The sequence below is a fragment of the Brachionichthys hirsutus genome, chromosome 16, assembly GCF_040956055.1.
Source record: "Brachionichthys hirsutus isolate HB-005 chromosome 16, CSIRO-AGI_Bhir_v1, whole genome shotgun sequence".
Classification (NCBI taxonomy): Eukaryota; Metazoa; Chordata; class Actinopteri; order Lophiiformes; family Brachionichthyidae; genus Brachionichthys; species Brachionichthys hirsutus.
Window position 1 is genome coordinate 6,312,588 of NC_090912.1, and position 25,628 is coordinate 6,338,215.

Genomic DNA, 25,628 nt, shown 5'->3' on the forward strand with positions numbered 1-25,628 from the left:
CCCCGGTTCTTTTATTATATCTCGTGTTGGAGGTGTTTATTCAATAATGAGTCAGGATTTAGCAAACAAATCAAGTTTACTGAAGGTGTTCAGTAAGTACAAAGCTGGTAAGGAAATACAGCGCTGGACCCTCCTTCAGACGCGGAAGCGGGACTCTGTAGAAGAGTCCCGAATGTTCTACGGCAGTGATCTTTATAGTGGGCATGAAAACACCCTCCTCCCAGGGGGTGCTTACACCCTCCTCCTGGGATGGGCCGTTAGGGCCCTAACTTATTCCCATCGTGTATCAGTTACAATGTGTGCTTTATATGTGATTAATCTATGTGTGTGATTATTACCACAAAGTATGTAGAGATAAAGAAACTAAGAGTGTTTGTGCAACCTGTGTATTGTGAGCGTGCATGCATAACTCAAATATCTAACATTAGTGATGACTCCTATCTTCAAGCGTTCCAAATTGACCTTGCGTATTTTGACCCTGCCTGATTCCTGGATTCCGTCTCTTTGCCTGCCCCTTGAGGATCTGTCTACCTGCCTATTCTGATTTCCCGGTTTGTGACCTCTGCCTGATTTCTGGAACTGCCGCATTGCCTTCCCCGATCCTGATCTGTCTGCTACTTCGGACTGACTAGCTTGTAAATAAAGCTCAGTTGCTGGATTCCCCTTCTACTGTCGTGCATTTGGGTTCTTGCCTGCCTTGGTCCGTGACAGTAACCTTACAGCACTAGTGGGATGTAATTTGCTTCACTTGGGGTTAAAAATATTTTCTTTTAAAATGAAATGATTCTTTATCAATTGTTAAACACAGGAATGATAAAAAATTTAAACAATGTCTCATTTGCATCTCAATTTATTCCCTGTATTCTTTTAAGATCAGTGTAATTAGCTCATAATTTCATGGATAGATTCATTATTAATAGAGGAAAAAAGTGCTTTTCTGCTTTTGGAGCTACATTGACATTCTTTGGCAGCACATTTGCAAATTGTTCCAGCATTGCTTAAACAGTTGAAGATGAATAAAACAAAAACCAAAGGACCGTTTGGCAGCAAGAGTGTCGCCTTTCTTAGGGTATTTTTATTTCTTTGCTGTAGTTTTAGAAAGTACCAAAATAGTCGAGGCTCATCCACGTTTACCTTCACATGAATTTTCCTTAACGTCTTTGAGGAAAACAAATCTTTCTCTTTTCAGATCATTGGGACAAATAAGTTGTTTCACATTAGTCTGAGCTTCCTGATCTCCCGTTCCTCAATTGCTTTGTTGCCAAAAGCATGAATTATACTGTTTTATACATTTGGTTATTATATTTGTAATGTTTTTAGAGAACAGTTTAACAATGGAAGGCAAACAGCTGACAAATAAGCATCATCATCTGATTTAGGTCATCTGTGAAACACACATGGATGTAGTTCGCCAAAAGCCACAAGCTCATGCGGCTCCAAGCAAATAAAGTGTCTTATATGCACCCTTTGAGCCAAAAGACATGATTGGACTACTTTCTTTGGTATCCGTGGATTCTAACATGTCTGCTCATGCTTGTTCTGTCTGGAACACAAGATGACACGGGACGGCAGGCACATATTTGGGAGAACAATTTGTCTGCTTGTGATCTTTTAAGATGCTCTTTTATTTGGGTGCACAAATCTGCTGGTGGCATGAACTCCAGCTCTGCTCCTCTGGGAGGAGGAGGAGGAGCAGGCGACGAGTGAAGCACTTCTACGACACCCATGCAAGCCAAAATAATATGGATAGAGGCTTCATTTAATTGCCTTGTTATTTCGCCTCTGAAAAGCCGCCTTGCCTCCCGTCTAACATGGTGCCATCTGCTTTGTGACGAGACGGTAAAATAGATTTTCTGTGTGTCTATTCGTTTGTCTGGCAGTTTAAAGGCCTGCATTTGACAGTTTGAATGAACTGTGACACTTGAAATGATATCCATTTAATCCTAAAGTCTGAGAGGAATGCTTCTCAGCCTGCTGCATTCATTTTGCCCCCCTGCAGTTTGACGTGAAAGGTGCGTTTGGCTTCATCCAAAAATAGGTTGTAGCCTCTGAAGTTCTGTTTTTGCTGCGAGACATCGCATGAGAAAGGATCAACAGAGGACGATAAATAACCTAATTAGAAATCCTTTGATTACAATTATATTAATTAAGATTTCATGTACAGGTTAATCAGATTTATATTATTGATCAGAACCCTCTTAAATGAATTTTTAACACTTTCTTGATACCAACAGGGAATCAAAAGACTTGACAAAATGTGAAATTCACTCAGATTAAAAGTTTTCACATACAGTAGTACACATCTGTGTTTTATTAGGTCTCAGCAGCCTCCAGATAAAACGGCACGCTGCAGATTTATGGCAGCATGCACAGACAAGCTATAACTACATACCTGCATGGCGAGAAGGGCAGAGCGTCTATTATGCAGGCTGAAGACTTGAGCTGGTTGAGGCTGAACCAAAACAAGGAGACATGACATTAGACAAATACTAGTCTTTGTAAGATGTCATTTTTGAAGCATTGATGACAGGCTAGTCCATCTAACCTGAGTCAGCAGTTTAGCAACATTGCATGTTTTTGGACTGCGTGAGAATACCAGTCCTGGAGGGAACCCTCACAGACGCAAACGTCAAACTTCCAAAATCTGCTGTACGTGGGATGACGTTGCAAAACTGACAACTGAATTTACAGATAATCTTATTTTCGTTATCATGCCAAGCATCAAACATTTTGCTTCCTTCAACTGGTTTTATATTATGGTAAATTAAGCCTGCAGGGATCATGATCTATCTTATTAAATTGTGAAAGCCATTGTTGAGGAGTTTCAGATATTGTATTTATTAATAAGCAATGGCTTCCTAGAATAAGCAGTATAACAGCCTGCATGTCTTTACTGCAGAACAAGCCATCAGGTATAGTCTTGTCCTTGTGAGTTTAATTGCTGCCGGTGACCCCTTGGCTCATCCTCAACCCCCCTCCCCCACACTGAACCCACCGAGAACCCACTTTACCATCCAGAGGCTTATTGTGGACTTTGAAGAACGGTCACACGTATAGCCCTTCAGATCATTTATCACACAACCAGGCCGGGACAGCGCCCTCTGGCTGCGCGCAGCGGAGATGCAGCCTGTGATGTCGCTGGTGCTACTTGTTGTACGCAGACGCAGCCAATCTCCTCTCTCGTGACGCCACCGAGGCTGGACTCGGGCGGCTCGGATGGGAATATTTAACACACCCCCCCCCCCCTGGATGAACACTCGGAAGGCAGACAGATCCCTGCACCTGCCGCTCAGTCCCAGCTCTGGGAGAAGAAGCGGAGCGACATTCAAGTATCTCAGCGGATCACCTGATATCGTCGCTATTGTTTATTATTATTATTATTATTATTATTATTATTATCATTAATCGTCTTAAATTCTATGGCGATAACTGTTATTGTGGACTACATCAATGTTTCCTGTTACTTTCTCCTCCCTGAAGTCATTTGTTTCCGCGCAACACTGACGCGGACCCCCCAAAGGAAGCCGCTTAGACGCGGACTATTTTAACAAGCCCCGCGGCCCTCCTGTTACATCTTTGTAACACTTTAGTCCGACTCAACGTCCTGAAACTATCCCGTTCGACGAGACAATGAACGACGGGCCGTCGATGAGCAGCAAGCCGGTGTGAGCCGCCACAGCCGCTGCCATGTCGATGCGTCCACCTGTCTGCGAAAGACGCATCTGGACCACTGCCGACGACTAAAGACCGATTACGCGTGATCGAGGCGCTCCCGTGGGCTGGACATGACGCGTGCCATGATCTCAGTTCATCTCCAAACCATCGCTGCTTTTGTTTTCGCGCAACCCCGTTGGACGTGGACGCCGGCGCCGTGAGGAGCGGCGCTGCGCTCGGCTCTGATCCTAATCCGGGACAACGATGATAAAGATGATCTTGTTTCGTAAATTCAGAGTGCTGATCCTCATGGTGTTTCTGGTGGCGTGCACCATGCACATCATGATAGACTTGCTACCGAAGCTGGAGAAGCGCGGGGCGGACGGCGCGGACGCGGCGTGCCAGTGCGCGCGCCACGCGGCCGGTGAGACGCAGGGCTGGGGCCAGCAGCAGCGCGCCGGGGCGGCGGCCGGAGCCGGCTGGCCTGACAAGCACACGCTGAGACTCCTGCAGGATTTCAGCAACGAGCCGAGCTCCAATCTCACGTCGCACTCCCTGGAGAAGATCGGCGCGGCGGCGGGCAGAGCAGAGTCCTCCAGGCGGGCGGGGCTGTCGGCGGGGACGGTGGAGGACCACAAGCCGCTCATCGGGGACGCGAGCGGCGGTCGCAGCGTCCCTGCCCGCGACACGTCCCGGTTGTCTGCCCTGTTTGCGCATCCTTTATACGTGGTTGACCTTCCTCCTCTCACGGACGATGACACTTTGTTTAACGTCAACAGTGACATCAGATTTTATCCCAGAGCTGCAGGAAACCAAGGATGGTAAGATGATGTAAATGTGTAGTTTACGTGTAATCATATCAATCCATCCATCATATACAGGCATCCAACCAGTTCCCATCTTTTCACTGTAGTGCCTCTCTGTCTGATTTAAGAGTCTTTGACGGGATCAATAAAACTGCCTCTAACCTCGCAGCAGTAATAAACCCACGTCTTATTAGAGATCTGCTCCGTCCCAGTTCCTTCAGCATTTATTTGTCTCTTACGGTTATACCAAAGAGGCCACAACAGCTTCTCTATTGATCGATCGCATATAGAGAATAAACATGAACCCGCTTGCACCATAACTTTTCGTGACTCCCTTTCCCACTGTTGATGTTTTTCAGGCACAATGAAGAGGGGAATGAAGAGGATGAATTACCTCCAACTGGAGAGGTGACAGGGGAGTCTTATCCCAACTGGCTGCGTTTCCACATCGGCATAAACCGCTACGAACTGTATTCCAGACACAGTCCTGCCCTGGATGCCCTGCTGAAGGACCTGGTCACACAGACGGTCACCAGCGTGGGTGAGTCAGCCAGGGTGAGAGAGAGAGAGAGAGAGAGATCCACCTTTTATGGAGCCTGTTTTTGTCCACCACCCATATAAAGAAGGTTAATTCCCTTCCCTCATGGAGTATGCCCATGAAATATATATATATATATATATTATCATATAGCACTGGTTTAATGTAGCTTGAACTAGAACAGGCAGTAAAGGCGCTGTTATTATGGTATGCTTCTCCATCCTTCACCGGAGTTTCCACTCTGGCTAGATTAATATTCTGTTGGGTTAACACAATAAAATGTGGCTCGGGAGTTCTATCAGCTTTGACAACCCAAAGTGGTGTGAACAGGATACATTGAATTGCAATTTGTGGATTTCCTTTTGTTCAGATTGACTGTGTGTGCACGTGTGTGCATGTGTGTGTGTGTGTGTGAAGCAGGCTGCAATTACACACAGATGGCCCATTATCTTTATATGAGCCTATGTGCAACAGTTTATAAATCTGTGTTCAGGTGCCTTTTCTCCTAGGAGCCTGATCTACTCTAATAATCTCTCTTCATAAAGAGGGAGCTTGTGTGTTGTGGCCAGAGCATCCATCAGTATAGTGTTTTATGACTGCTTAATGACCTTATCATTAATATACTCCCTACAGGTGCCAGTACAGGACATACAGCTCCTTTCACCTGACAAACTTTGAATAAGAATAATTGCAGTGCTAACATGCAGAAAGCATGGATGGGGGGTCGGGGGGGGTGGGGTTAGGGAGGAGACAGATAACACATGATTAAAAGACACATGTATATTCCTGCAAAGTTAATCCAGAGAAAAAATACACGTCCAGAAGAATTTAGTTTTTTTTCTAATCTGAATTACTTTAGTTTCTAAGGTGGTGATGGATAAGTCTATATTTTGAAGAAATCGAGCATCAAAACATCGACTTTGTTGCAGATTTGAGAAATCCTCCTCTGAAAAGTGAGAATATTAAAAATGCATCAAGTTGCAAAAGTGTCACTGACAGTAAGATTTGAATGCAATTTATCAGACGAAATCTGTTTTCACTTCAAATGGTGCACGATGCCATGTTTTAATAAATGCAAATTCAATGAATTTCCCTGCGTGCCTCTACAGCGATGATGGCACGGCCGAAGAAACAGATTTTTGTTTCAGTTGTCAGAATATGTGAGAAATAACCTGAGGATAATCACAAACAGGCAAACGTTTTAGAGTGAATTCAAACTGGGAAGTGAATACAAAAAAAAGGAAAAAAAATCCCCCACTGCTGCTAGCTCCGTCTCTCTTTGTGTGCCTGAACAGAATCTTTGTGCTTATTGACTCTGTCGCCACTGTCTCCTTGTCATTAGTCCCTCGATTTCTCACACACAGCTCACAATCATTGTGATTTTGGCCTGCACCTGGTAGTTTGCTGCCCAAATACCAAGACACCTCCTGCTGAAATGAAACCCCAGCGTTTCTGTGTACGCCTCAGAGCATGCATGACACTCGCCGCTGATCTGTCTCACTAAAATTGCAAACCAGAGACGCCATTAGAAACTTTCCCTGTTCAGCGTTTTCAGTGTAATAGTTCTTCCCGCCTGTGTGTCTGTTGCTCTGGGGCCTATTGTTCAAGTCTTCAGACAGACTCATAAATCATCTGCACAGCAGCGTGCAGCAACACAGGTGAGAGTATAGAGCGGATTTATCATCACAGCGTGAGGATGGGGAAGCAGGATCTGATGACAGCGGCGGGTAAGGCCTGCAGGTTGCAGAATGACCAGAGAACACAGCTCTGTATCGAGATAAAGACGGGCCCAGAGTAAGATGTATAGATGGTCGGATCAGGCACTTACATTCACAGAGGAATACGGACACAGATGGGCTCAGGAAGAAGCAAAAAAAATACATTTGTCACTGAGGTTCAAGTTTTTGTTTGATTACATGTCCAAATCCAGAGAACAATCAGCTGAGCTTTTTTTTTTTTCTTCCCAGGGGATTTTCACAAGGGATTACCTATTGCAGCTTTCGATTAGGCCCAAATTTTTACTAAATATTGAGCACCAAGCAAAGATTCGAGGTCAATCCCTCAAGCATTGTGGCTTACATGGTTCAGCGTCACAGTCATTTGCAATCTTGCGGTGTCACACCAAGTTTAAAGATTACTCCGGGGCACCAGCCACTTGATCCGGCTGCAAATCTGGCCCATGTGTGGCACTAATGCTCTCAATTCACGCTTTGGTTTGGCTTCACTCTGCATCTGTCCTCGGTTGTAAAAGAAAAGACGTGTGTGGTTGCGTGTCGGCAGGACTTTGTAAGACAGTGAACATAACTTGCAAAAGCTCTTGTAAATGAGTCACGGTGAACGGGGATGCTGGCCAGCGGTGAGCAAGCACAACAGAGAGGATGACAGGATGACATAGCCAAAGGAGAAGAGGAGGAAACTGAGCGACACAGCAACAAGAGTTCACAACAAGAGTGGAGGGGGGGGGGGGGGTCATCACAACAATAAACTGCTGATAAAGACAATTTACCAGGAGATGGAGTCTGCAATTTGCTTGAATCCCGTTACATCCCGTTACACATTCATGCAAAATTGCCTCCTGCAAGCTATCAAGTAATGGAACAGCTGTGCATAGGCGCAAGTGTGTTTATTTTCTGTTAAGTCATTTGTGCTTCATATACCGTTCTAACATATTGATTGTTTCCTCGCCAGCCATGAAATCAGGAGGCACCCAACTGAAGCTGATCATGACTTTCCAGAACTACGGGCAGGCGCTGTTCAAGCCCATGAAGTAAGTACCGTAGGTTTACATGTGTCATGCATGAGATCAGAGCTGCATATTAGCCTAGGGCACCACATGACAAGGACATAGTGTTAGCAATACAGATATATGAAGGCTTCTCAAATTTCAGCAAACTCCAAACATCATGAATAAAAAAAATGTTGCAACGCATGAGTTTAAAGAGGCCTACAAGATACGTAATCTGAATAAGTGCCAAGAGCCGCCGTAGCATCTCCCGGCACATTCAGATAGACACCTATCTGCTCTGTGTGATCTTTTCCTGTCTGCTTTTTTAATTAACATCAACAGGCTTATGTGTTAATTAAGATGAACCAGCATAGAGATGTCTTTAGGGAGAAATATATGCTGGCGAAGGCGAACTGAACATGGAAAAAGAAAGGCCGTCTTTCTCATCTGCCTCAGATTTGCCCATCGAATTCCCAGGCCATCGGGGATAAACAGTGTCCAGGCCAACCGGGCTGCGATCAGAAGTAATTGCTCAGGAGCCTGGCGTGATTGCTTTGAAACGCAGAATGGTTTTCTACATGAGCGCCCCGGTGGAGAGTATTAGATTGTGGAAGAGAGATGCAGAGGCCGTTAGCATGTGATGTGTTTGCAGACACGGTGTTCTGATTGGAACCGACTACACATGTGAAGTTCAGGATGATTTTGAAGTCAAAGTCACATCAAGTGAAGGATCATTTCGACATAAGCAATGAAATGATGTTCACCTGATGTTTAGTGGTCATATCCTTTAATCAGCTCGTGTTTTACCTGAAGTAGTGCGAATGTATCCCATCATGCACAACAAACAGTAGGGAAAAGCTCAGAGTTAGAATTCCAAGGTCAATCAGCGGGAGAAGTTTAGAGCATGAGGCATTGTTAAGCGAAGCAGCCTCGGAGATTATGGTCAAAACAATGACAATCAAAGCTTCCGTCGTAGCTTTCAGACACAGAAACGTCTGCAGCCATCGACGGCCCCCAGGAGGCATCGGTGGTACAGTCATGTCTGACGTCAACTGAGATCACCCGGAGTCTGTCTGAGTAACCATTAGACTGGACCGGGATTTTAGAGGCTGCTCCATGGCAACAGGAACAACCAGACGATATGTACGCTTACACAGGAAGTGTTACCATATGCATTTGATTTGATAGCAAGATGGGCCAATGAACAGGAGGGTGTTCTGAGGGTAATATATCGTATGTACGGCGTGTGGTTCATCCAGTTTTGTCGGCTAGAGAAAAATAAATTCTGTATGGGGCAATGTACGGAAAATGATTGCGTTTACACATCCTATGAGGAAACCGGTAACTGTGGAGCGTAACACTCAGTAAAGTCTGACATGCAAAGAAACAACTCAGACGGTGATTTCAAGCCGGTTTCAGAATGATATGCGACAGATTCCTGCAGCTCTTTATTTAGCCCGTCATATTTTATTCAGTCCTTGGTTGTTCGACTGTCACCAGGCTGTCTCCAGTGTTTACAGATGACACCGAAAACAACTTAGAGCAGAAAGACTCAAATATCAGAGCGGCGATGGATAAAAATAACCTTTCTTCATACTTATTCAATCACATTGTGAGGATTTGTCGCTTACGTCATGATGTTGCCCACTTTCATTTTTGGAGCTGTGGGTACTGTAGTTCAATGGAAGTGTGCATCGTTTTACCTCACCTGTCACCATTACGCGGCATCAAGTGTTGCTTCAAAGAAGCGTTGACGCTTCAGGCCTTCTATTGCCAATCTGACCCTGGTGCGAGGCAGGAGACTGCACAGGCTGACACCTCCACACACACACACACACGCTCGGCGATTGTGTTTTGCAATTTAGAGAACTTTTATCATCAGCATTTCTAAATAACTGCCAAATATTTTGTCATAAACTTGTATGTACACATCACCCATCTACTTACATTTTGCAATCCTGTACTTAACAAAAATTGCGTTTAACAAGGACAAGTTCTTTGGGGGTTTTTTTTCTTTCAGACTGTCCATGGTCATGGAGTATTCTGTGTGGGGGTTTTTTTCTGAGATGTTTAACTAGTGCACTGAAAATATCAAAAGAAATCGTAAAGCCTTGGCTGCAGGAATAAAACATGATTGAATTGCATGGTGTTGACCTTGAGAAAAGCTACTAGCCTTTAGCTAACGAAGAAACCGGTCAATTTGAAGTAAATATGGAGCTGTGCATCAATAAAGAGGCCATGTCGAATGGAGGAGTCGGGAATAAAATGGCTTGTGAATAGAGAGGGTTGGTTCTGGAGCATAGATGAGACGCATGAGACAGACAGAGGCTTAGGGAAACAGTGATCGGTGCCAACCTGTCAAGAACTGGGACTTCCAGCTGGAGGGAAGTTACAGGCCGAGTGGAGGCCCTCCATGCCAGGCCCCCACGTCTGTCTGGACCTAGTCCCTAATGTGCGCTCTACCCATAGCCAGCCAACATCTTGTTTGTGGTGTGTACTCTGAACCTTCATGCCATGCTAATTGGATCTTGTCAGATGGAGGGATGAGGCATTGAGAAAGAGGAGGCGTAAGCCTCAGATGTGCAACGAAAGATTGGATTTCTCCCTCTCACACACTGTTTGACATTCATGAAGAAATCACTGTAAAATCTATGATTGCTTGTGGGTTGTTGTTTTTTTTACTGAAAATTCACAACACAATCATCTCATCTAAAGCCGTTTTCCACTTTGCGGGTCGCAGTAGTTGCTGGAGCCTATCCCAGCTTGCTATGGGTGAGAGGCAGAGGGTACACCTTGGACAAGTCGCCAGCGCATCGCGGGGCCACACAGAGACAGACAACCACTCACGCACACAGTCATACACTGCAGACAATTCACCTAAATTGCATGGTTTTTGCAGTGGGAGGAAACTGGAGAACCCGGAGAGAACCCACGCAGACAGAGGGAGAACATATAAACTCTGCACCGATAGGAATCAAACCCGGTACCTTCTTGCCGTGAGGCGACATCGCTACCCACTACGCCACCGGCCATGTTTTCATTGTAGTAAAAGAGGTGATGGCTGCAAATACACAAACAATAGAAGAATAGCTCATCCACTCTAGACCAGCGACCATTTAACGCCCCATAATGATGTTCACCATGTCGAATCAAAAAGCTTCGAAGCACAAAAAGGAGAGTTTAAAAATCTAATGTTTTCCTGCTCATATTATCTTCCTTTTCCATGATGGTTTCCATCTTTTCACCTGCTGGGGAATTACGTGAACTTTGGCTTTCAGCTCACGCTTCCAGGTGTCACAGCGACCTCTCAGTGACAGAGACACAGGTGGTTTTGGACGCCCGTCAATTTGTTTGACCCGGCTGCTGAAACCAGTGCCCGTCTGCGGAGAGCAGGTGTGGGTTGCTCACAGGTGGGCAGAGACCGAGGAGATTGTGACTGAGTCTCAGATGTCGGTTCCTCGGGTTCATTGTGAGTCTACTCGTCTCTCCTCATGTTAGTGATCCATCTGCCTGCGGTCTTGTAGTAGACCATTGATAGACATGTTTTCTATATTGGCAAAATAAATAAAAATTTAATTAACTAGACGAATGATGTAAGATTTGCAGAAATTGTTAAATGTTGCTTGACGGTGTTTCCCAATGAAAGCCACTGAACGCTTCAGTGTTGTGACATGCTTTCTTGTTTCGATTTTCTTTAGATTTTTATGAATGAATGAGTTTTTTGTGCAGTTTAAAAAGGAAAGAAAGGTTTTCCCCGCACTATTTTGATAGCGTTTAGGCTGAGACAAGACTTTGAATAAAAATAAATAAATAAATACTTGCCAGCTTGCCAAATCTAATGAGAAAAAGGATGTGAGCAACTTTTGGTTCTGCATTTTGGGTTCTGCATTTGAAAGTTTAGTTGATGTTATAGCAGAAATTGCACCTTGATGTTTAAGTCACATATTTCCTCTCGCTCTCATTCGCTCTCTTACTCACACACACACACACACACACACACGCACACACACAGAGAGAGAATGAGCGTTGGGATGTTACAACATCTGTTTCCCTGCCAACAAGCCTGAGCCCATCAGCTCTTCTTCAGGCACCAGTGCCCCCCCCCTCTCCCTCTGCAGGTCTTTAAGATGAATTAGGATTTTGATCTGCTCTCATGTGACTGAGGATTGCTCACTTTACACAGCCGCATTCCTCTTCCATCCAATCCGTGCTCCTCCTTCATCCGCTGCTGGCCTCTCTCCGCCTACTCCTATATTCCATCTGCCAAAGAGCCTTGTGTCCCCAGGCCTCAGGCTGATACTGTCGTCTCAGCATTTACAGTTCTAAAATTAGTGCTTTTCTTTTCCTTCTCTCCTTGTTTACTCGTGGTTTATTTACAGGTGATCTATTTAAGGCATGTGTGTAAACAAATCCATTTAATGAAATTCTCCATTGTTTCCTTTCACTCTTGGTTGTTGCTCAGCAAACAGTGTGGATTGTTAGCATGTGACTGAACTGGTAGAGATGGTGAGAGTGTGTGTGTGTGTGTGTGTGTATGTGTGTGTGTGTGCGTGGGTGTGTGAGTCTTTGACCTACTGTAAAGCTGTTTGCTGCGCTGGTGAACTAGATGAAAGCTTTAACAGTTGTGTAACTGCGTGTAGTCAGCGGTTTGTCATTTGCATACACACAAACACTTTTGAGTTGAGTTTGTGTGATGTTATAAGTGAAATATCAATCGTCCATATGTGTTCTCATGATTCTCTAAATATGGCAGTGTCTGTCATGATTACCACAGAGTCACTTCTTTTCCATTTGCTGATGCTCTTAAAAGAAGTCGCGTCTTGTCGTGTCCCCGTTTCGCTCGCTGTCTCGTCTTTCGGTTCGTCGAAGTCTTAGTTCAGTCTATTCTTGCGTCTTGATTCGAGAGGTCGGCGGTGGAGCATCTGGCACCAAACATTTTTTCTTATCATCTCCGATCTCAAACAACTTTTTATTTTGGCACACACTCCCAGTACAGACCCTGAGACACAGAGGGACCGTCTTATTTTAGACTCTAAGCTCCCCACATCCTCTCCTCTCTCTCACACTTCTCACATAAAGACATCTCTCATGAATGTTTTACTAGGTCAGCTCCTGAGGAAGTGGCATTTTTCATCATCAGCCCTCCCTTCCTTCCACTCTTTGCCCATTACTCTCTCTTTCTCCAGCTCCTGTCCCTGCTACTTTTTTTGACTTGTTTGTTTGATTCAGTGAGGCGGTTCTAATCCTCAGCTTGTCCCTTGCCTCTGTTCAGAGCTCTGTATTTTTAGATTCTCCCCATCCTCTCTCTTCCTAACAAGAGTTTATATACTCTCAGAGAAATGTGGCAGACCGGGAGTACTCTAATGATAATGTGATTACAGCTGAGACGCTACTATGAGTTGTGTGTCTATTTATTATTGTCATACAAGTTTGGTCATCATCATCATGTTCCTTGAATTCCCAGATCTCAGCTCATTTGAATGTAAACTGTTAAGTGGTTAGAATATCATGCTATACGTTCATCTTCTTCTTCTTCCTCCTCCGGCTTGTCCCATCAGGGGTCCCCACAGCAAATCAACTTCGTCCACTTCACCCCGTCCTTTGCATCGTCCTCCCCAACACCAGCCAGTCTCATGTCCTCCCTCACTACGTCCATGTATCTTCTCCTGGGTCGCCCTTTAGCGCTGTTCGGGTACCGATATAGTCCCTGTCTCTCCTCTGGACATGTCCAAACCATCAAAGTCTGGCCTCTCTGTCCTTATCTCCAAAACGTCTAACCTTCACTGTCCCTCTTATTGTCTCATTTCTAATCCTATCCAACCTGGTCACTTCCAAGGAGAACCTCATCATCTTCATCTCCGCCACTTCTGGCCCCGCCTCCTGTCTTTTCCTCAGAGCCACTGTCTCTAAGCTGTCCATCATGGCTGGCCTCACCACTGTCTTGTAGACCTTTCCCTTCATCCTTGCTGACACTTTCCTTTCACGTAGCACACCTGATACTTTCCTCCACCCGTTCCAGGTACTTGAAGTTCTCTACCTTCTTTACGTCCATTCCTTGCAACCTCACTGATCCCCCTGGGACCTTCTCATGTACTCTGTAATGTCAGGTTGTATAGTAATACAAAAAAATAATGAGTAAAGGTCTAAACATGTCTGTATGTTGTGATGAGATCGTGGTGGATCACCTGTTTGAATGAAATGTATATAGCTTGAGCAATGTGCTAGCGTGGCGTTGTCAGAATAGTCAGCCTGTAGTAAAGCATGAATAAATGTTTGGAGACTCTCAGTGTCTGCATCTCCTCAAGTCAGCAGGTTTGGTCCTGGTATTTAAATCACAGACGAGCGTGCATGTATTTTTTGTGAGCACGTCTCCTGCTGGGGGCTTTGTGTTACAACGCATTCATTTTTGCGACTGTGCAGGTTGTTGTGGTTCTTGACCCAGTTTCTGTAACTGCTTTGAGCGGTTATACTGCTCAGCCAGGCAGCCAGCTAACATATCATTACAGCCCAAAATACTCTCTGGGGAGATTCCTAAGCTTCCCGCTAGGAATGTCGCTACCGCATTTGTCTGGAATGCTGAAAATTCATTTCCCTCCAGGAGGCGGATTCTAGACAAATGGGCAACTTTATTTTTATGAGCAGGCCAACCCTTGGCTTGCGGCGGAGATTTGTAGTTTCAGCCATCCAGAATTGTTATTAGTTATTGTAAAGTAGAACTCATAGAGGCTCCACTTAATCAAAGGGAATTATTGAAGGCTAATTTCTGTTTATGCGCTTTTGTTTTTATGCACTTTGAATAGCAACCTGTTAATGGCCCTGACATTTTCCGTTTTTGTCTGACTTAGAAGTTTTAATGAAGATCATTTTTTCATAACATTGGTCTGAATATGACAAAGAAAAACACGTATCATTGTTATTTTATCCCTGAATTATACCCAGCAACTTCCCCTTCAGAAATGGGAACACGCACGCTTCACCTTATAACTGGGCTCCATCTCTAACTAACCTTTCCCAGGTGGATCTATCACCATCTGTCTGAATGTCTCGGAGCCGAATGAATGAATCAACAGTTTTTCAACATACAGAAAGAAAGAGCGCATTGTGGCCCTGTAACTTGGCCCATGCACAGAGGTTAATACAGCCATTGTGGGCCTAGCCTCTGCTTGCATGCGCCTGTTCCAAGGAAGGTGGCAATTAAGGTGTGTATAACTCCCCTATCGCCGAACAGAATCCAGGTAGAATGCGATCATTGTCTATCAAATTAACCAGAGGACGGTTCTACCAGTTTCGGCCCATTGTCAGGGAATGGTATGGGAGGGGCTGTAGCGGCCAGGTCTGGTGGGTCTGGAAGGAACCTGATCCAGGGGCTTGCCCAGGTGAACGTTTCTTTTTTTTTTTGCAGCTCTATGCAGCAATGATGGAGACAGTGGAGCCTCTGTGGTGGGGGCACAGTCGGAGCTGCTGCTGCTCCTGGGAAGATTACTCATTAAAGGAGCGTCTGAGATATGTAAAAGTTCAGATTAGTGTGAGTGTGTGTGTGTGTGTTGCTTGTGTTACCTCAATAATCTGGTGTGATTGTGAAGACTTCCGAAGTCTCTCCCTCATTCCTTTCATACACACTGTATATATAACTTTACTCATTCCCAAACCAAATGATATTGTTTCATCCCACTTAGCTCCACAGAACCCTGAGAGCTGTTTTCTTTTTTTTTTTTATGATTTCACCACTTCCTCCTCACCACCGTCACCCACTCACGACCACAATGACATCTCTCAGCCACCACTTAGCCTGTGATAGATGGTTTCTATTTAGGACACGCCATCTGACCGCAAACCGCCAATCACAACAAGACTGGTGACGGGTCCAAATAGAAAAGTTCAGCTGAGGGAGAAATGAGGCACAAAACCCACAAACTCAGTGAAGGGTGAACTGCAGGAGCTCGTAACTGTTAGCACAGAGCAGAACCGGTTTTTACTCTCCTGAAGGTTCTCAGGTAATTAGTGAATCCCTTCACGAGGGATCTAAAGAGACTGTGCTACTTATATCGACACTATTCTGTCGCCAATTAGGCACCCTGGAAATACCTCCCTTTAATAAGTCTGTATCTGTTTGAGTGTCCACATGCAGTAATCACAGAAGAGGAAGGGCAGGAAGGAAAAGAAAGTGACGGCGATTTGAGGATACATGGCTGACATGGCTGTTGTTTGGTCTGGGCACCTGAAGGTGGGGAGGCATTCTAACAATCGAATGCTGCCTGGTGAAGGGCAGAGAGAGGGATGGGGGAGTTTATTTTTAGGAGGAGAGAATTCTGCTGCAGAAGTTGGTGTTAACATGGTTTTAAGATGTATGTATGTGTGTGCGTGCGTGCGTGTGTGCCTGTCTCATCATTGTCTTGCTTTGTTTTGCATGAAACACCTCAAGATATTCCTCCCACAGACGGACAAAGATAACAGATGTCCAAAATGCTTTATTACTCACAATCCAATTAACTTCCCTCGGCTCAGACCATACAGATCCACACCGAGAGTGTGTGTGTTGGGGTTAGATTAACGGTTCCCAGAATTTAGTATAATGTAATCTAATTGGTGCTTGATGTTCCTTGGGCTGTTTCAGAGGAGGGCTCTGTTCAATAAAGGTTCGCTTCTTTATGGTTTGCTATAGGTGTTTCAGTCTCCCCTCCTTTAACTGGAGAATCTGCTTTGAGTCTTACAAAGAAGACCCCCGATTGAATTTTCAACCCTGGTCAGAGATTTGTTACAGCCTTTTATAACCTCAAACCTATTGATCCACCTCTGTTGCCTCTGTAGGACCAGAAGCATTAAGGTGCTTGCTTTTCGTTTGAATCTAGCGGTGGGTTCCTTGAAACGTTGGCCTATGGCTCCTCGAGAGCCGTGAGGGATAGAGACAACTGGCCAAGGCTTTCTAGAGGAATGTCCTTCTGGAATAGATAGTGGAACAGGTGGTTGACCTTAAAGACTACTATTCAACTTGCAACATGAGGATTTTTTGGTTTTGTGTTTAAAGATGCACATAAAGTCTGACTATTGTTGTCAGCATTACCAAGCTTTTGCATGGCGGCGTCTAATCACCGCTGACACGAGGATACCCTTGATGCTTTGCATAATTTACAGGGAATGTTCTTCGTGAAGCCTGCCATGAATCGCACAACCTGCGAAGAATTGTCTTGCACTTAAAAACAGCTAATCCTATGCGGATGCAATTGTAAATATGACAAGGTGGCGCTAGAACACACTCCTAATCGCTGAGGATAAACAGATGTGTGTTCTGTTTGTCGTGGGTGAAGGTGGGAGAAGAGGAGAGTGCATTTGAGTCAAAGTGCATTTTCTCAGCGCCCTACTGCAATGAAAGATCCAACTTTTGTCATCCTTTTTTTTTTGTTCCAAGACCTCGCCTGGGTTCCGGGTTATTGTTTCACCAATAATCGATGTTCTCGAATGAAGTGCCACAACTGGGTAGCATTGCTCCAAACATTAAGTTTGAATCCAGTGCGACAAGGGGAAACATTGGGCTGGTTTTGTCCAGACGACAATGAGAAGCGAGAACTGGTGTGTTGAGATTTGATAAAACCCGTTTGTATCCATGACTGCTGCGGTGTTGAGCGCTGCAATGCGTCTGTTATTGCATGTGCAACAGTCCTCCTCGGCATATTAGAGGGTTTTCACGGACAGTCGGGTTTTGATGAGAGCATTTACTGTTGGTTATCTTTCTTTTGAAGCCGAGACTCAGTTCCTCGACCTCAAAACCTCCCAGTGTGTATCCTTCCTTGTTAAACGACATAGACTCGGGGGGTAGTTGGAGAGCAGCAGGGCTTTGCAGACCAATAAGGCATGGCCTCATCCCCTGACATACACAGACAGGGGCAACCAGCCATCTGGCCAGATGAGACAGCATGGTGCATACACAAACACACACACACACACTCACAGACACACTTTACAGTGGTTCTTCTGGTGTGTGGCATCTGTTTCAAAGGTGGCCGGAAGGGCTCTGGCGGTCACAGATAAGATAACCGAGCCCACGGCTCTGCAGCTTTCGTTCAAAGCCACACATTTAGATCCTAAAATCAACGCCTCAGTCTTTGCCTGCCGGTTTTCATGTGGTCAGAAGGTCAGACAGCCAAGAAAGAGAGCAGGAAGTGGAGAAACTTGTGAGGAAAAACAACTGAGATAATTGGGCAATAAAGAGCAGAACTTTTCCATGAGAAAGCAGTGATACTTTTGTTAGTGAAAATGCAGGTTCGGAATCAGTGAAATAGATTTCATGTTTCTTTCAAAGGTACAGCCTGGAATCAGAAAGTAGAACGTCATAATGAACATTATATATCATAACGCCTAATCTACTGGCTCAGTGAATTAGTTAGGCATGTTATAACGCAACGTTGGATCTCCTCACAGTAACAAATAAAGAAATGCATGTATTTTTTTTGCACTTATGAGCACATCCATCTCTTCCTTCAGAGGTTTGAATGTTAATGAAAATTGCCAAAAAGGGCTCTTACAGGAGAAAACTATTTTCCGATTGTTCGGCTGAGCTATGTGCTCTCTGAGAGCTTTCTCTTTGCAAAATGCAAAGGATGGAAATGCAGCGTTCTGCTGCACAATATTGAAAATATTGCCCCACTGGAGATAAGTCACATTTTCCCAAATAGCTGTCTCCCCTTTGCCCTGCAGCTGTCCAATTTTGTCGCCCCTATATAATGTCCCTTTTCTCTCATCCTACCATTACTTGATGTATTTGCCTTCTGGCACTCAAATTCAGAATTGTAAAAAAAAAAAAAAATGTACATTATAGTTATAGGTGTAAAAAGTAAATTAAAATCTAAAATCCAGCAGGGCTGAAAATTCCCAGTGTTCGGAAGTTACCCATTCATGGAGGACCAATCTCTTCCACGTATTGTGCATTCTCTTGTTTTAACCTTTCATGTCTTAAGTGCAGTTCATTTATGAAACCAGGACACCTTGTCCCGATCAGTGAATCTATAATTGCTCCGCTGAAGACACAAAAAGAAGGCTGAAGACTGGTCATCTCCGTCTTCGTATTCTCCCACCTCACGAGTGTCTAATAACTGAAGCTGAAGTGCCGTTTCTCTCCAGCATTCTTCTCCCCTACGGCTTCCCACACAGGCAGACAACTTGATTTCCCCCCCCCCCCTGGTGGGGCTTTACCTTGTCTGTTCAAAATAGCTGAGGCTGGAACACGACTTGTGTAACACTGATATGAAATTCAATCTAGACAGCGACCTCGGGGCTCCGGACCATTTCTCAGAGCCCTCTCCTATATATTGATACTCGACGAGGAAAAAAAGCAGCATGCATGGAGGAAAAACACGGAGAATGGGGAACACAGACTCTGGGAAAACACTCAAAATACATACATGTACACACACACACATAGTATGCTGCTGTTTGTAGAGGTAAACACAAGCACGTACTAGACAGTCATTCTCTTGATACTTCTGCGTGCAGCGCTGCAAACAGACGAGCGCTCGCTGACACAAATCACCAGGCTAAAGAGAATTTATCTCTCAATCTCTTGCCCAGTCCTCAATCCCTTCACCTGTATGTCACCTTGAGAGACAATCTGAGTTCTGGACAGTCACAAATTCAGTCCAAGTCCACTGATCCTTTGCTATTCTCTTAAATCTTCCAATTCAAAACAACTTCTCAGCTGATTGTTCAGCATTGGACGTGTTATACCCCAGCGCAGCATTGGAACTATGGCATCGTCACGGTGTTACTTTCGTTCGATTTGGCCGTGGAGGAATAAAACGCCGCTGTATTGGCTACAGAAGAAAAGATAACAAATCACAGGGGTAGGATTCGTACGTGGGCATGGGTACAGGAAAGGAATAAGCCAAGATAAATGGAGAGACGCTGCTGGATGCTTGATAATTGGTGTTAATTAGGGTCGGGCTGGCCAGGGGGGATTTCATTTGGCTGCACTGCAATCCTGCATCTTGTGTAGAGGATGCAGTAAATATCTCCTTCCGTGTGTCTGAATGTGTCAACCCCAGAGGACGCATTAGAACAGACAGCCTTGTGAGACGCGTCCACTCGCCTGGTTAATGGGGATCGATTGAAGGTCTGCGGCTCATTGTGGTCCACTAAAGGAGAGCACAGGGGTCATGTTGGTGTGTTTGTGACGACGGCAAAGGAAACAAGAACAAAGGTGACGCACATTCTTAAACTGGATACCAATCCAGGGCAGGATGTGTCCCGTAACGCCAGAGTTGGTGGTTTTTTCCTTTTTATGCGGTCATGGATAAGAAAACACGGAGCAGCACAAATATTGTAAAAACAATTATTGACTAAAAAAATAAAACAGAAACATATAAAATATCTCTGTGCTGATTGTTCTCTACGTTAGCGCTGGGTCAGGGCGAGCACTGAATTTCATTTTTTTTTTTTTTTTTTTCATTTCATTTTCTAACCGCTTATTCCGCTATCGGGTCGCGGGCCAAGCTGGAGCCAATCCCAGCAGTCAATGGGCGAGAGGCAGGGGACACCCTGGACAAGCCGCCAGTTCATCGCAGGGCAACACAGAGACAGACAACCAGCCACACACACACTCACACTCACACCTACGGGCAATTTAGTGTCACCAATCAGCCTAGGCTGCATGTTTTTTTTTTTGGTGGTGGGAGGAAGCCGGAGAACCCGGAGAGAACCCACGCGGACACGGGGAGAACATGCAAACTCCTCACAGAATGGCCACAAGCCGGAGACGAACCTGCGACCATCTCGCTGTGAGGCAACAGTGCTTACCACTGCGCCACCGAGCCGCCCTTAGCGCTGAATTTGATGTTGCTAAGTTCACAATGTGAGAAGAGACCCATCTTAATTTTATTCTAGGAGGCGATGAGGATGTGGACATAACATTGTCTCTGCTGCCCTCTGTCTGTCAACAATATGTAAACATTAGTTTCAGACAGAATGGCAGGAGATGGAAAGAATAAAGAAAACAATTTAGTGAAACTTTGAGAGGCCAAATCCCAACAAATATTATGACTCGCCGGGTTTAGTGTGTCATATTTTAAAATGTGAAATCAGGCATGGGGATGCATCGTGTACAGCAGATCGACTTAGAAGGGAGAAGGTGAACAGCTGACCGTTTTCTTAGGCATTAATGCGTCATGAGAGAATCAACCTTCAAAACTATCTCTGTTTCTCAGCAACAGCTTTTATTGTGTAAAATTCAGGCCAAATTGCAAAGAAAGCTAAAACCTTTACACATTTGAAGTCAGCTTCTTTTTGTGCCACTTAGCCCCCCCCCATAGCATTATTTGCACATGATACAGCGCTTTGTTGACAACGGCATATCTGAGCGATAACTAGGTGCGGCGAATGCGTCAGATCGTGAGGTCACCTTTTCAAATCGACTACCTCTACTACCTTTTATCCAGCCCCACTCTTTTATTCCCAACAATAAAAGCAAGCCCAGCGCACTCGTTCATTCTGTTTGGTAAAGGCACAATAGCAGCAATTGATTCATGGGTAAATGGCTGCTTCCCTAACTTGTCAATGAATGGGAGGACAGGTTATTTTCTGTTGTCAGTGGTCTGGCTTTTCAAGAAAATAGAGAGAGAAGGGTTGTAGAGGAGGCAGTAGGAAAATAATGGTGGGTGTGTGTCTGGAGGGGAGTTAGGCGGTAGTTGAAGAAAAATATCTTGCCTTTCAGACAAGCGAGCGGACAGATGGAGAAAGAGACTTCAAGCGGTTCCTGACTCAGATGCATGGCTTGGTTGGCAGGGATTCACATGTCTGTCTGTGTGTTTGTGTGTGTCTGTTTGTGTTTGTGTCTGTGCAGTACTTGCTGGGAGGAACTGAAGGATGTGAGTAAGAATCTCACGCAGCTTCCCTTCAGCAGCCTTGTCCTCACGGGCTCTGGTCTCATGCGTCAGCCTCAGTCCTAGAAAGGGATCCAGATGTTCTAGGAGGGTTTTGAGTCCGCAGGAAATAAACAGCTGGTGAAAGCTGAGGGAATTTGCATAGACAGGGACAGAAATGTCTTAAATAAAATGATGGCATGCTCTCAGTTGAAACGGCGCAGGTCGTCATAGTGATATCGCTCCTAATTACCTCAGTTGTGTGTATTTGTGTAGCGTCATCGCATTGAGGAGCTCTCAAGAGAGGATTTATGCAAGAAATCGGGCCGCATGTATCCATTTGAACAAATCTGTTTCAGCAGAGAATGGACATTAATTTAGTGCAGAAATGTAAGAGATGCATTTTCTGTACACCCAAAGAATATCCCTGTGAGGAGAAAGATTCCCCGGATTAAAATACCTCCTCACCGTTATCTTTCAGGCAGACGCGGGAGCAGGAGACCCCTCCAGATTTCTTCTACTTCTCTGACTTCGAGAGGCACAACGCTGAGATCGCCGCGTTTCACTTGGACAGGTGAGTGTCATCAAGTCCCCCTCCTGTCAAGTCTAATTTTGGTTTTACTGCGCCGTAAAATCTACCTCAAGGGCCTTTTGAGAAGGAGAGGGTCTCGAGACCACACTACTGATCCCGCAGGGCCCGACTCATCTGTTTCCCTTCCGAGTGCTCTCTCAAATGATCTTTCACCATCAGCCTCGGGAAGAATGACGGGTCAAGTGTGCTCGATAACTCTGACATGGACTCTTCATCCCATTTAGAAACCAAACGTGTCTAATGGACTAACGCTGCAAAAGGGGGAATTGGATTGGGCACGTCGGGGATTAGAAAACACTCCGATCATCTCCTTTACTTGCTGCTGACCATTATTGATTTCCACATGAGCCTCTTATTCTTCGGGCTTCAGCTGACAAGTGAAAAAGCAAACTTCTCAACAGAGGAATACTGGGGAGGGAGAGTATCATATGATATTTAGGGATTCTGGAGGAGGACGATTAATGTGCAGCTTCTCTGCTGAGGGCATGATAATTACATCACGTATGCACACGCACACACACACGCAGGCTCTGGATGAGATGAGGTCAGTGAGTTGCGTGTGTTTTTACGTGGGCATGGAGATGGAGCAGGGAATCAGAGACGTGGCATTACCACTGGGACGCAGCTTTAGAGCAGGGCAGGGTAGTTTGAAACAGCAGACGAGCAATTTGTTTTGCTCCATGCTGAATTACCTATGAATCATAGCCGGTTGCCAACCGCAGAGGTCTCTGGATACCAGCAGGAGCCATTACCAGTTTATGACTTAACATTGACTCAGAATGTAGAGTGGGTGGACGCTCTGCCCAGCAAAACCTTTCCTTCATTTGGTTCCTAATTCCAGTCAGCTATTGTGAAACGCACAAAACTAAAGTATCCCGGTAATCACAGGTTGTGTTTTGGTTGGCATGCTCTTGCCACCACCAGCTGCTTGTGCAATGGACAGCGTGCACACAAATTAGACATGCATACACAAAAAGATGCACACACAGATGTTCCTTTGTCACAGAGGCTAACATGACGGTGCAGTTTGCAGCTCTTGAATGCCATCCTCTGTAGGCTCAAGTTACGCCGACTCCGTTCCACTCAGACGGTCAGTCTTTGTGTGTGTGTGTGTGTGTGTGCCTCCCAGGAGGCTTAGCTTGAGTCTTGACTGGTTCAGGGACATGTCGACACAAAACATTTAGCAAGACAGGCTAAACAGGACCTGAATGGATGCAGTGTTCTGGCGTAAGAGCAAAATAAAGAACGAGGGAGACGGGAAAGGAGCATTAGAACCAAAATACTCTTTGTGGTCTAAATGGATAAAGGTTTGTGTTTGTCTGCTTTTCAATGTGTGCTGGTAGGACAGGTGGGAGGCAGGCAAAGGCACATACCTTATTCTTTTTCCTTTTTGTCTGCAAGCAGATGTCAGATGACAATGAATGCCGCCGACGGCAAAAGCAACATGGAGCACTTTAAAACAGAGTCAACATCATGTGGGCTCCGGCGACACGGATCAGGCCCTGTGCTGGCAAGCTTCAACGTTGTCGTCCTGCAAAGACAAACTGTCCTGACCTCTTTCTTTATCTGTGGGCCGTCAGTGCATATGTAAATGTTTGTCCTTTCACGTGGAAAAAAGAAAGCAAGAGGACTGGGTCAGAACAGTTGAGAAGGTGCTCAGAGATCAGAGACGTTCCTGAAATCGGCACCGTCTCTGACGTGATGGGAGACAGAGTTGCTTTGTAGCAGAGTGTCTTCTGGTTAAAGTTGAAGACATTGTGGCTGAATGCGCCACACGTCAGCCTCGGTGCTGTTTGCCGTTTGTCACTTTATCTTCATCTCTCTCCCTCCAGGATCCTCGACTTCCGGAGAGTGCCTCCAGTGGCGGGACGGCTCGTCAACATGACGAGAGAAATTAGAGACGTGACTCGTGATAAGAAGCTGTGGAAGACCTTCTTCATCTCACCAGGTAGAACGCGGCCTCATCCTCCTTGGACAGATCTCTCTGGCTCCAGCTTTAAGCCAGCAGTGTTCCTGTCGTTGAGGCTTTCCTGAGTTCTGTGTGTCCTTGTCAAGGCAGCACAAAATGCAAGGATGCGTGATGCAAGTGATGAAAAAGGCTATAGCTCCAAGTCACCACCAGGGGGCGGTGTAGGCCAACTTATTCTCTCAGATTGGATCTTGACGCCAGTGTGTGTGCTCTGTCCTCTCCGCAGCCAACAACGTTTGCTTCTACGGCGAATGCTCGTACTACTGCTCCACTGAGCATGCGCTGTGCGGTAAACCGGACCGGATCGAGGGCTCACTGGCAGCGTTCCTGCCAGACCTGAACCTGGCCAAACGCAAGACCTGGAGAAACCCCTGGAGACGGTCGTACCACAAACGCAAGAAGGCCGAGTAAGATAACAACAATGCACCACAGAGACAGGGCTGAACATTGAATCATTGTGTGTGTGTGTGTGTGTGTGTGTGTGTGTGTGCTCTCAGGTGGGAGGTGGACCCAGATTACTGTGACGAGGTTAAGCAGACTCCTCCGTATGATCGAGGCACTCGACTGCTGGACATCATGGACATGACCATCTTTGATTTCTTAATGGGTAAGAGCGGCTGTGAGATGACACTGAGAAATATGTGACCTCACATGTTCCTCCTCACCACTTCCCTCTCTCCTGGCGCAGGAAACATGGACCGGCATCATTATGAAACCTTTGAGAAGTTTGGAAATGACACCTTCATCATTCACCTCGACAATGGAAGAGGGTAAACACGTTTAAAGTGTTTCAAAAATCCACTAAATACGTAGCTGTGATCGTTCCTGCTTCATGTTGGGTTTTTTTATCCGCCCGCTCTCATAGGTTTGGAAAACACTCGCACGATGAGCTGTCCATCCTGGTGCCGCTCAGCCAGTGCTGCAGGTCAGACTTTTCACGGATTGTCCCTTTGGGAATATTAGTGTCTTATTCAATCCACTCAGTTCTTCCCACACTTCCCTTGCATCCGCCAGCCTTTTCATCTTCAATCACAAATCATCAGCTCATGCTGAAATGTCATGAGACCCACGTGACCCCCCTTGAATTTACAGAGAAAGAATTCTAAGTACTTTGCCTCTTGTAATGAAGTAATGCTCTATGTCAGCTGCACGAGGCTTTCCTCATGGACATTACTGTAAAGAAGTATCGCTCCTATTATTGTTTCCAGAGTGAGAAAATCCACCCACCTCCGACTCCAGCTGCTGGCTAAAGAGGAGTACCAGCTGAGTGCCCTGATGGAGGCGTCCCTGCTCCACGACCGACTGTCTCCTGTCCTCATCCAGCCTCACCTCCGGGCCTTGGACCGCAGGCTCCGGCTGGTGCTGCAGGTCTTGTCGGGCTGCATAGCGAAAGAAGGCTATGCGAGCGTTGTGGATGAAGATCTAGTCGGGGACACGGCCACCCAAAGAATCCAAGGTCACAGGTAGTGAGGACGAGACTGGAGTCGCCGTGACCGG

At 45.6% G+C, this 25,628-nt stretch overlaps 1 protein-coding gene across 1 annotated transcript; it reads left to right on the forward strand.

The window, feature by feature from the left end:
• Positions 1-3,927: 3,927 nt before the first annotated feature.
• Positions 3,928-25,598, forward strand: fam20ca (FAM20C golgi associated secretory pathway kinase a). Its single transcript, XM_068749825.1, has 10 exons — positions 3,928-4,475; positions 4,820-5,001; positions 7,687-7,765; positions 22,052-22,144; positions 23,995-24,110; positions 24,358-24,538; positions 24,629-24,738; positions 24,820-24,901; positions 24,997-25,056; positions 25,340-25,598. Exons 1-10 carry the CDS (start codon positions 3,928-3,930, stop codon positions 25,596-25,598), a joined length of 1,710 nt encoding a protein of 569 aa, XP_068605926.1.
• Positions 25,599-25,628: the final 30 nt, after the last annotated feature.

What these genes read in the sequence shown, in the direction of transcription:
- fam20ca (XM_068749825.1), top strand. Translation starts at nt 3,928, where the DNA reads ATGATCTTGTTTCGTAAATTCAGAGTGCTGATCCTCATGGTGTTTCTG. An exon ending in GCGCTGTTCAAGCCCATGAA is followed by an intron (nt 7,766 to 22,051) that starts GTAAGTACCGTA and finishes GTTATCTTTCAG; the next exon opens with GCAGACGCGGGAGCAGGAGA. An exon ending in CCGCTCAGCCAGTGCTGCAG is followed by an intron (nt 25,057 to 25,339) that starts GTCAGACTTTTC and finishes TATTGTTTCCAG; the next exon opens with AGTGAGAAAATCCACCCACC.